Here is a 12,555-nt window from a genome sequence, read left to right as displayed (position 1 = left end):
AGATCATCCATGAATGAATTCTTTAAACATTTATTAGATTATTTCTCTGTGCCAAGCAGTAAAGCACCTCAACAGATCATCACCACCCATCATGCTGCATGTCCTAGTAGAGGCAGCTACATAGAGCATACAAAAATCCAGGGAAGAATCACAAAGAGCTTGAGCTCTGCCTCAAAAGTGGCTTGGATATTGGCCTGTAGTCCAGGCAGAGGGAGCCACATGGAAGGGCACAGAGGTATGAGAGTGTCTGTGACACAAGGGATGTTATAGACCTGGAGTCAGCAATGAAACTGGAGAGTTAGGAGGGACCTAGATTATGAATGGCCTGGATGCCAGGATACAGGGTTTGGACTTTGTCATAAAGCGATGGGGAACTGAGAGAGGTCATTGAACAGTAGTAGGATGGGATTTGACCTGTATGTCAAAAAGATATCTGTAGATGGACAAGGTGGAACCCAAGAGGAAAGACTAAATGCAGAAAGAACAAGTTTTGGGAGAACAAGAGTGAATCCAAAGTCTATCCACCGAGCCACAGGCAGGGGCTCTCTTTAATATTAAAATCCCTGCCAGTATTTAAAAAATCTTTATCACTGTCTCTTCTTCCTTGACCCCACAACTTGTTTTTGGATTAACCCGCTGACCGCATTTTCTAGGGGAACAAGTGATGACCCTAATGAGGATTAACACTCAGGCCCTTCTTGGCTGGAGGACAGACTCAGAGCTTTAGACCCAGCCACAACAGAAGGAACATGGGCAGACGCCATAAATGAGGCTTGTGATATGCAGGGAGAAGCACAAGCCCTCTTGAAATGGGTCTGCTGTCTGAGCCTGGGCTTCAGCTGAAGAGATAAGAACCTACAACTGTGGCCACAGGAAATGACAAAGCAGTGACTGATCAGGGAACCGCTGCACAGGGCTCATTATGGCACTTGCCAGTGGTCGAGACACCGTTATCAGGGAGAAAATTGCATCAGGCCTCCTGAATTACTAGCGATTGGAAGCAGATTTCTTGGGATGCACTTTGTTAGATACCTAATGAGCAGGATACAGGCCGGCAGAGCCCAAAGCTGGCAGGGCGGGGGACAAATGTCTTTGTTAAACAGAATTTGTCAGTTTCCGCTCCAGGCTCCCGGGAGAGGGTTCAGGGCCAGCTAATTGAATTAAGAGCGTGTGTGCTCCAGCAAGAGGATTCAGGGAGGGGCGAGAGGTGGGCACGCATGTGCTTTCAGCACCAAGGACAGCAGCTGCAGCTTGGCTGGTCTGTAATTGCCGGGGCAGGCTGGAACTGTTGCATTTTGCATGATCAGGGATCTAGGGGGTGGAGTGGATAGGATGGAGGCAGAGGATGTGGGGGGCGGGAGGCCACAGGTGACACGGGAAGCCTCAAGCCTGTGAAGCCACTGTCCAGGCTGCCTCGAAAGACTCTCTGCTGGCAACAGGGTGGGTTGGGAAGCATGAGCAGGGGGTGTCGTCTCCCCACCATCCCCTGACATGTGGTGTATGGAGCAGCTGCTGCTGCAGCCCAAGGAGCAGTGGGCTGGACACTGAGTCTGAGCCAGTGCATGGCTGTGCATTGCTTTGAGCTTTCAAAGTCGGTCTCCAATTATGCTCCTAATGAAGCAGAATATGCTGCAGCCACGGAGCCTCAGAGAGGGGCCACTTGTCAGTCATAACCAGCCCCAGTAGGCTAGAGCCAGAGCAGAGACAGGATCTGCCAAATAGAGAAGCAAATGAGCAGGTTTTTGAGGTGCCCTCATCCCCACCTGGAGGGAAGGGGAGAGCCAGGGAAGACTGAGCCTGAACAGGGAGGAGTTAGTCTCCAAGGCCCTCTCCCCAACCTCCAGCCTGACCCATCACCTCCAGCAGCCTGACCCCTCCCCCATCCAGTCTCAGACAAGCTCCCTTCTCATGAGGAAGAAGGAGGTGAGGGCACAATCATCTTTCACAGTTGGAGGCAGATCAAAGCCAAGGAGTCAGGAGAGGCAATTCTGGTCCCAAGGAAGGGAACTACTAGGGAGAATTTAGGCGCTTTGGCAGGTATTGTGGTCCTCCTGGCACCCTTTACCTCACAAGGCAAAAGCAACTGCCTCCAACTTCCCTGGGGGGCTGACCTGTTTGGAGGGCTGCAGCTTTCTCCATAATAGCCAACAAGGATCTTCTCCCCATTCCCACCTGCCTCACCTCCAAACCACAAACCAGGATGGATCCTGGAAAAGTTGAATGCATCAGGGATTGGAAATATGGGCAGATGACCTGCAAGGGGGAAGGTAGTATATTAGCTTCCTGGCTGCTAAAACAAATATTATACAGTGGGTTGGCTTAATCTATAGTAATTTGTTGGCTCATGGTTTCAGAGAGTGGAAAGCTTGCTTCCTCCAGGGGTAGGTATCTTCTGGCTGGCCAGCAATCTTTGGGGTTCCTTGGCTTTTCAATCATATGGCAATGCACGTGGTGCATCTCTTCTGGGTTCCATTGACTTGCAGCTTTTGGCGACTCCCCATGGCTTCTTCTTCATGTCCGATTTCCCTTGCTTTTAAAGACTTCAGCTATATTGGATTAAGACCTGCCTTCTTTCAGTTTGGGAGCACGTTAACTAACAACACCTTCACAGGTCCTATTTACAGATGGACCAGGGGTTGGGACCTGAACATACCTTTGTGGATTCAATATCCAGTAGGTGGATATTGGCCTGGAACAGCTGTGGGAGCAGATACATGCCAGGGCCAGCAATGGGAGTGGCAGAGCAAGGCAGAATCACTGCGTCTGGCTAGGGCTAAAGGAGAGGCACGAGGGAATCAGGTGGGGATGGATGGGTAGAGTAGACTTGAAATCTATAGATACTCTGCCTTTCCTTCCCTCCTTTCCAGAGCATCACCCTGCCCACCAGAGGCTGACAGATGGTAGGCACTGGTCTGCACTGAGGGATTGGTCTCATTTTTATTTTGACTTTGTGGTGAAATTAAATGAATTATACATAGCAAATTTCTGAGTATGCATGAAAGTACCTGATGAGTGCCCAGCTCCAAACAGGGGCTTGTAAACATCAGCTCTGGGTCACTGAGTTGAGTCTCCTCAGGTGGGGTTGGGGCCACACAAGGTGGAAAACAGGAAACAGGTTGTGGGGGAAGAGATGTCATGGTGGCTTGGAGGATGTCTCCCAGAAACACAAGCTCTTGATCTTAGTCCATTTCTGAGGATGTGGACGCATGGTAAATAGGGTCTTTTGATGAGGCTACTTTAGTTAAGATGTTGTTGCCCAGCTGAATCAGGATGGTTTTGAATCCTGTTATTGGAGGTTTTATAGAGAAGGCCACATAGAGAGAAGCCATGAGAGAAGCCAGAAGTCAACAGAACCTGGAGGGAGAAAGGAGAAGACATTACCACATGCATTACCATGTGAGAGAAAATCCGAGGAACCCCAAAGATTGCCAGCCAGTCATCAGATACTGACTCAAGAAGGAAGCAAGTCTTCCAGCCTCTGAAACTGCCAGCTAAGAAATTCCTGTCAAGCCAATCTATTGTGTGGTGGTTTTGCAGTCAGGAAACTTAAAACAGAGGCCTTCAGCAATGTGCCTCTGGTTTCTGCTTTCAGAACTGATAGGGGTGCCCTCTAGAGACATTGCCCTTGATTTCATTACTTCTACTTCCTGTCCTAACTGGATTAGATGGCAGTCTATGAAATCCAGGGCACTGAGGTCGGCTTTCTGCCTGGAAATGAGGAGAAATGTCATTACAGGTCCTGAACCAGCATCTCTCCCCAGCCCCAGGGGCCACCTGGTCAATGGGGAGATGGCTTTTGCCCTGGCTGAGTAGAATTCTTTCTTTTATTCTACCTTGCATCCACCTATCCATTTATCCAACAGGCATTTTGTAACTCCCTTAGCAACCACCTGGCCTTCAGCTGTTCTGAGCAGGAGACAGACAATATGATGCTTTTTCTTATCTAAAGTACTCAGGCAACCAGAAAACCTCAGATTCTCTGACTTATATACTACACAGCGGTGCTAGGGCGTATGGGTGGAATAGAAGGCTTCATGTCAGTGGAGAGCTTCTGAGCCAATCCTGCCTTTCCTGAACTACAATTACCGAGAGGAGCAGGTAGGAGGTGCAGCCAGGTTTGATGTCCAGGAATGAAACAGGCCCAGAAGTCTTGTTTATGAAGTCTGCCAAAGTGCAGTCCCACTCTTCTTACTCTAAGAGTATTTTTATGGATGGTTTCTCTTTGGGACTGTTTCCTTGTACTCATTTGACAGAGGAAAAAATGTAGCATAGATTAAACTGGATGATGATGGTTCTTTACTCTACGGACACATGCCTGGAAAGGCTTCACGTTACTAAATTTTCTGCAATCCAGATTTTATTCTAAAATGGCATAAAGAACTCATTTAAAGGATGCCAATGGCAAGATGAAGGGTCCTTTTCTGATTCATCTGGTTCATGTATGTGGATTTTCATGGAGGATCCTCTTAAAAGGAGGCCATCTGCACTCCTTGTCTCACCTGTTTGTTCAGGGTCACACGTTCAATCACCTCTAGCCATGAGCACATCTGTCCTGGTTGGTACTGTGACAATTACTCTATTTGCTTCTAGCAAAGCACTCAATAATGGAATAGTTTGTCTTCTGTGTGGTCAAGAGAGGATTCCACCATCTGATGCAGGGTGGGAGTGGGTCACTTCTGAAGTTCTAAAACCTGGAACTGCATGATTCTTTGAACATGGGCACCTTTTAGGGCCAACCAAGATTTCAAACAGAGATTTAAAGTGACCTCTCCCCAAAGGGAGCATGAGTCTTATCCCCAAACCCGAGGAACTTAAAGTTATGTTAGAAAAATAAAAACAGCAAGCAAGTCTAGAATTAGAGAGCAGTGTGAGGGCACAAATAGTCAACTGCTAGGCTGTTTAGAACCCAGAAAACCCATGAACAAGTGTGGGCAGGAGGCTCAAGCCTTCCTGGAGGGGTTGGTATTTGAGTGGGGCCAAGTTTTAGACAAGCAGTGATAAGGGTGATAGTTATGCCAAGGGAAGAGGAGAACAGAAAAAAGGACATGGAAAGAGAAAGAGGCCCATCAGACCACATAGAAGAAATCCTCTATTTAAAGGGTGATGAGATTGGAGGGATAAACAAGATGAAATGGCAAATAAGTACACATAGCAAAAGGTGTCAGAGAAGTATGGGGCTCTTAGAAGCTGTTACTTCATCAAATGTTGGGGCTCAGAGATCATGCAGTCATTGGTGCCTTCAAATATTTATTGAGCCCCTGCAATGAGCCAGGCACTAAAGACAAACAAGCTCCCTGCTTAGACAGAATTTGTATTTCAGGGTGGGCATTGGAAGAAGGAGACAGCCAGTAAACAAGTAAACATATTTTTCAAACTCAATTTTGAGTAAGTATTATGAACACAATAAAATGGGATACTGTGATTAGAGAGTAAATTGGAGGTAGGGTTCCTTTAGATAGTGTGATGCCTCTATATCAAAGGCAGAACCTCCCTGAAAAGATTACAGATCTGAGGACCCTTGGATGATAAGAAGAGAACAGCCGTGTAAAGAACCAGGAGACTTTCCAGGCAGAGAGGACAGCCAATGCAAAGGCCCTGAGGCAGGAAAGACCTTGGCTGATTGGAGGGACAGCAAGGAGGACACTGTGGTTGGGACCCAGTGAGGCAGGAGGCAGGTGGGAGGAGGTCATGCAAGGCCTCCCATACCACAGAGAGGAGAAGCTTGGTGTTATGGTAGGTGGCTTGTGGTAGGAAGTGTGACATGGCAAGGAGAGAGGGCCTATCCTGATCTTCTCAGCACCTTCTTTCCCCAGCGGCCGGAAACCTTCCTGACGTTAAGCAACAGCAAAATTCTGCCCACTCTGGACCCCAGAATACTAGATGAGAAGCTGAGTACCATCCACAAGTCTTGGTCCAAGTCCTCAGTGGCCTCCACGACGGACTCCAGCACGCCCATCTCTCAAGGAGCTGAGGAGGCGCCTCCAGTGCCCGAGATGTCCCGCGATACGGTGAGTCTCTCTCCTCAGGGCAGAGAAGGGCAGAGCAGCAAGAGGGACCATGGGTAGGGGGCTTGATGGCCACCTGTGGGTCTGATTCATGCTGCAGATGATGGGCAGACCTCCCCTTAAGGCACACGCTATGTGCCTCTATGAGTTAACCTAAGACAGACTGGTGTGGTATGAATTCATGTTACAGAGGGTGTCACCATCTTATGAATGAAGCCTCTGTGTGATTTCTTTCACAACAATCTCCTCCAAGTTTTGTAATTATCCAAGAAGTCATCCAAAAAGTTCTACTTATCCAAGAAGTCATTAATTCAGAACTTCCTTAGGAGCATTTCCATCAGAAGCTCCTGATATATATATATATCGTTTATAAACTGGAAAATTGGGATTTAAAGGAAAGAGGATATTATCTTTGGTCACAGTCTGTGGCCTCACCCATGGGAGCTGAGGTGTCATCCTGTTGTTAAGTTGACCAGATGCTCAAGAAGCATTGGTGAAGGTGATGAGCTGGCCAAGATGGGTCTTACTTTGGTGAGGGGTCAGTACCTGGCCCAAGCCCTTAATTCAGAGAACTAAAGAATAGGCTACCAAAGAAGCAGACCAGTCAAAGTCCCCATGACCATGGGTAAATTTATGCACGTCTTCCTCCCTTCTCCCACAGTGGATCCCATGGGGGACGCTGCTACAGAAGCTCCTGAGAAAAGGCCCCAGCCAAGGCCACCGGCCCCTAGGGAAGCCCTGGGCAGCATCCTCTCAGGACCTTCCCCTCTCTATCGACAGCCTCCCCATCTTCCCCTGGCACTTCTGCACCTTGCTGGAATTTGTCCCATCAGATGAATAGGAAACCCAAGAGACTCCCACATGGAAAGCCCCTGCCCCCACCCCCAGAGCAGGACCCTCCCCTATCAGGCACCATAGTACTCAAGGGCCATCTTTTGCAACAACAACTCTCACCTCTGCCCCCTTGGGAAAAGAACTCTCAAGAGCGACCTTCCAACCAGCCATTAATAGGGTTGGAAATAAAGATACAGAGCATGTCTTTGGAAACATTGAGCAGCATGAATAAACAAATACCTACTGTCCTCCACAATCTGGTCCAGAGCGACCCCTTCTTGTGCCTCTAAGCGGAGGTAGAATAGAGAAATGGAAGAAGTAAAAAGGCCAGGGAAGAAAGGAAAATGAAAGGTTTCATCAAAGGGAAGAGGCATACAGAAAGGAAGGAGAAAGGTGGAGGCATTCTCTCCCTGGACGCACCCCTCAGAGAGCTCAGGGCAGCCCATCCTCCATACCTCCAGTGTGGCCTCCTGGGGAAGGGCCAGCCAGCCAAGCTCCAGCCCTTAATCCGTTAACCCCCCACCCTCTCCCAGGATGCAGGAACTCAGCCCCTGCCTCACACCTCCTCTGGGAACAGGGGCTGTAAATGCTGCCTGACTGGACAAATCTCTGGTCTTAGCCATCTGGGCATTGAAACTAGTGGGACAAAGGAGGGAAGAGTAATAGCTGCTGGTGCTGGGCATGGAGGAGCACCCTAGTTTGGATTTGGTGAAGATTTCTGTTGGGTAAAGAATCCAGGGTTCAAATTAAGGTCAACAAGTCTGAGGGTCTTGACAATTTAAGAGCCATTAGTATAGATTCTTACTATTGTGCATTGGTCGGAAGAGTTAGGAAATAGAAAAGATTGGACAGGATTGGGTGGGAGCCTACATTTTGCTTCTAAAATGCAATGATGATGAAGATGATGGTAACTGGAGAAGAGGAAGAGATAAACAGGACTGAGGAGAAAAGGCCTTCAAATAGGAGAGATCTGATAAGTGGGGGAATTGAAACAATATTCTTTTTTAACATCTGAAAGAACGTTATAATGCGGGTAGTGAACCAGTTCATCTTGATTTTCTTAAGGATCAAACCCAAAGGAATGGGACGAGTCTGCAACTTGAGAAGTCAAGGTTAGCAATTAAGAGGAACTGACTTTGAGCAAGAGGGTATAATCATTGTGAGTGACAGAGAGAAGAAGGAGAAATGAGTGGCCCAGAGTTACTAAGACAGGACTCTAGGAGGCTCTTCCTCCCAGTGATATCAAGGGAACTCGGGGACTACCAAAGATGTTGTGAATTGGGTCTATAGCCAGAACTAATGCAAGCGTGCCCACCCTGGACATTGCTCTGAGAAGCCCTGTCACTGCGCCGTGTGCCTAGAGAGAGGGCTCCACGGTCCCTCCACTCCCCCCACTCCCTGCCCTACTAGCAACCTGGCAAGACCACAATATTGGCTGCTAGTCTTGGTTTGCTAATGAGTTCGGCCAAGTAGGCCACCATGATTCAGCCCTTAAACTAAAGAACACACAGGCTTCCTCAGCTCTGGGCTCCAGGCATGGGACATAGATGTGAATAAATGCTTATTGGATCACATAATAGAGCCCATGGCTGGACATGAACATCAGAAGGAACCTTAGACCAAATCTAGTCCAATCCCCTCATTTTACGAAGCTTGGCAATGAGGAGGCCCAGAGGTGTGCACCTGTCCAAGGCTTTCCTGATCTGCTATTCCATGCTGCCTTGCAAATAGACAAGGAGAAATACGAGATAGATGACTGCAGAAGCCTGCCCACCCAGCCCTGGGCCCTGCAGCCAGCCTGACACCATCAGGTCACACAGACACTCATACAGTATCAGGACAGTGGTCCTGCCCCTCTCCCGTCCCCATCCCAGCCTGTTCCAGGTCTACCCTGTTCCCTCCTGGTTCCTGACTCTTGGATCCATACCCTGTTTGCCCTCCCACTCTTGTCCCTCAGTAACCCAACAGCTCACCACTCTTTTTTCTGTGTCTCTCTCACATTTACCATGGCAGCTATTCCCACCTCTGACATGCTAACCTGCTAGGTCTAGCTCCCAACTCCAGCTCTCAGGGAGTAAAAATGTGTTACAGGGTCAGTAGAGCCCAGTTACAAGCAATAAAACACAGGTGGGTAGCAACTGTGTACAGTTCCATGGCGATTGCAGGTAGCCATATAGCAACAGATCAGTTACTTAGCAACCAACAAAATTACATAGTAGTGGATGAACTCATGTGCCCAAGAGGCCCAGACAAGCAATAGAATTCAGTTATGGAACAGTGGTATGAAGTTGCATAACAATAGACCTGAGCTATAGAGTGATATCATATAGTAGATGAATGCATGTGGCCTTAGAACACAGTGGAAAGCACAGAATGAGGTTAGGTATGGCATGGACAGGTGACAAACAGTAGAAGGTGGTCAAATAGCAATGGAATGCATTTGGGTGACAATGGCACAGTCGCAAGTTGTGTAACTCCTGGACACACAGGGGATGTGACCACCTGAAACCCACTCCCTCCTATCATCCAAGCCATTCGATATTCATGATCAGAAATGAGAGAAGACTTTCATGATTAATTTGAAGGATAATAAAGAAGGATGAGGCTTGATTACTCTCCCAGGTCACTGCAGCCAGGCCTGTGGTACAGCAGGGGTACAAACAGCTGTGGTTGTGTAGTGCACTTATGACCGACAACCCACCCTGTGGCCATTGTCTCCCAGCCTGTGAACCTCTTGGCATCACCTGATTTTAAGAGAGTGTGTATCTATGTCTGGTCTTGCAGCACATTCCCCAGAGCCCAAGAAACAATTTTGCTTCTAATTTCCTACAGAGCCTACTTTGGCTTAATAGGAAATTGAGTATTTTCTGGAGAAAGGAGCACCTTGGGAAAGGAGAAGGGGGTGGAGCGGGATGCAGGGTCTGTGCTTTCTCTGGGGGGAGGGATCCACTGGTGCTCAGTCTGTACCCCAGAGGCCTCCTAAAACTCACCGGGCTCCTCTCCCAGAGGGCTGCAATCAGCTATTTCTTCCTGTTTCAGACTCCCTTCCTCCAGGGCCTGGTTTTGACACAGGCCGTTCAAGTGCCTTTTTGCCAATGTAATGCAAAGTTTCTGACCTGATGGGCCCACCAGGGTCATGGTTCCTGGGCTGTGGTCAGCAAGGGTCAAGTGTAAGAACCAGGCAGAGCTAGAGGAAGCTTTCATCTCCCTTCTGAGCGGTCCAGGAAGTCTGTTTGGAACAGGTGGACTTTTAAGTGAGTGTGAGCAGTGAGATGTTATGGGTCATCATGAATGTGGCAACTCTCCAAACATTAAACAACTTGCAAAGACTTCCCCTAACCCCCTCAGACACCTGAGCCACCTCCTGCTGAGCCAGGCAGAGTCTCTCAACATTAGGGTGAGAACAGGTAAGGTGAGGGGACTTTTGAGGTCACCAGACAGGCCCAGTTCCATCCTCAAAGGGCAGATTAAACACTGTGTGCCTGGATCCCACAGCCCCAGCGGTTATATCAGTAATTCCTCTGACCGGGCAGACAACCAGAGTTCGGATAGCTCCCCACCTTGCCCTGTGCCCCGGGCTCAGCTGTACAAGGGCGAGGGTGAGGGGGTGATGGAGGACAGAGGACCTGATCTCTGGACGTTCCCCAGCATGCAGGAGAGAGCCACACCTGGGAAGAGCAGGTGTGCAGTAAACATTTGTAAGCAGAGGGGCATGGTTGGAACCATGTATGGTCTTCATAACTGCCACAGTTACCTAGCTTTGCCTTCCACACCTAGTAAGCCCTCAGTGAAAGAGAGGAGTAAGGAAGGCTTCCTGGAGGAGGTAGGATGCATGTTGGATAAGCAGAGGCAGAGGTGTTCAGTCACTATTCCAGTAGTGTGTGCAGTGGTGTTTCAGCATAAAAACCAAGTGCACTGTTGCTCCCTGCTCTGGCTCGCTCCCTCCCATTCTTCTCTCTCTCTCTTTCTCGCTCTATTTCTTCCTGCTCCTGTCTTTCTCTGTTTGTCTCATTCCATTTATTTCTGATTTTCTGGCTTGCTCTCTCTCTGGTTCCCTCCCTCCCTCCATCTAGCTCAGAGGAGATTTGTGGCAGACCAGAGGGCCTCATACCAAGAGATGAATAATTGACAAGAGTTGTTTAAAGATTCAGTGTTTTTCCAACCTTGCCACACTGGAATAACTCATTTCTTTCATTCTCTCTTTGAACGCCTTTTCCCCTCCCTCCTTCTCTCCCCTTTCTGGTCCCCACATCCCAGCCCCCCTCAAAGCATATGTTTTTGTTTCTCTTCCTTTTGAGTCTGCTGGACCCAGAGTGATCCCTTGATCCCTGCGTTTCTTTCAGTCTATATCCGCAGCTGCTCCCACTCCATCCCACTTAACCTGCTCCTAAGGGTGGTGGGAAACCAGGCCCATCCTTTGACCTTGGCCCTCTGAGCACCCGTTTCCCCAAGAGAGAGGTTCCAAGTCACACAGCAGTGAAGGTGCTGCCTCCAGCCCAGGAACTGCTTCCCTACCCTCCCAGGGTGGCTTGGAGACAATTTGTGTCCCTATGTCTCGATTTTTCCATCTGTAACACAGAAGAGCTGCTTGTCCTGCCCTCAGAACAGGGGGCTGGATGTACAGCAGAGTATGCAGAAGTGTGAGCCTGGTCTGCCTGTCTGCCTGACACGGCCTTAAAGTGACCTGCTGTCCAGTTTGCCCAGGACCAAGGGGATCCTAAGATATGGGACTTTTCCTCCTAACACTGAGACAGCCCCAGGTAAACCAAAGGGTAACCACCCTTCATGGGGTAGAAACCTCTCCTTCCCGAGCTGTGCCCCATTCAGGTAGTCACATCCTCAGCCCCTCAGCATCCCATGGCCACAGGGCCCAGCCCAGCCTAGCTCCATACTGTTCCCTGTGCCCTCAATGCGCTTATCTTCTCCTTGAAGTGACCTTGAACCCCCTTCCCCTCCCTGAGCTCCAATTCCTTCCTCCTTCAGCCCAGGAGGTTGAAGCATATGTTTCCAGGTGTCCTGGGGCTGCTAGGCTGTGACTGAAGCCTCGGTTCTCCCCAGGCCATGCCCAGGATGAGGCCCATTCCTTGAGGCTGATAGAGGCTCAGACTCACCTTGGTCAACTCAGTAGCACCTGTCGGCCGGTGACAAGTCCCAGGCAAGAGCCTCCAGCCGCTGATTCCTCAAGCAGACCCCAGAGGGAAAGGCCCCTGCACCCCTAGACACGGCCCACTTTGGCAGCAACTAACAGGAACATCAGCTCAGGGCGAGGGCTTTGTGAATCCCTGGGGCCCGGGGTTGGTCCCCATGAGCAAGAGTGAGCAGGCCTCTCAGAAGCAGCCTTTTCAGGCCCTGAGTCCAACCTGGGAGATGGTCCTCAGAGTAAGAGCCCCACCCATGGACCTGGTCCTTAGGAACCATAAGAGGCAGAGAAAGTAAAAGAGAAGAGGAGACAGGGACAAAGAGAGCAAAGCCATCTCATGCCCACCTCAGCAATACGCACAGAGGCCCCTGACTCAGTCTCTTCCCAGGCCATCCCACGGGAGCCACCAGGCACCTTCCGGACCCACCACCGTTAGCCCACTCCTCCTGCTCCATCGTCTGTCTTGCCAGTGCTCAGCCCCACCATGCAGCACGTGTGGCCCCCATTTGCCTGGTCCATCCTCTCTCCCAGTCACCACTGCATGGACAGCTGTTCTGCCCGCGGGTCTGAAGCCCA

The 12,555-nt window shown here is 49.6% G+C and overlaps 1 protein-coding gene across 4 annotated transcripts in view; it reads left to right on the top strand.

The window, feature by feature from the left end:
- The window catches only part of CCDC33 (coiled-coil domain containing 33), a 103,768-nt gene that overhangs the window by 60,617 nt on the left and 30,596 nt on the right, over positions 1-12,555 (top strand). For all 4 annotated transcript variants that reach the window (XM_077123800.1, XM_077123803.1, XM_077123799.1 and 1 more), the window contains exon 11: positions 5,814-6,008. In XM_077123800.1, coding sequence (XP_076979915.1) covers positions 5,814-6,008 — 195 coding nt within the window. The remainder of the gene's footprint in view (positions 1-5,813; positions 6,009-12,555) is intronic.

Source organism: Tamandua tetradactyla, chromosome 12, assembly GCF_023851605.1.
Source record: "Tamandua tetradactyla isolate mTamTet1 chromosome 12, mTamTet1.pri, whole genome shotgun sequence".
Taxonomy (NCBI): domain Eukaryota; kingdom Metazoa; phylum Chordata; class Mammalia; order Pilosa; family Myrmecophagidae; genus Tamandua; species Tamandua tetradactyla.
Note: the sequence above shows the minus strand (reverse complement) of the source record. Positions and strands in the feature narration are given on the sequence as shown.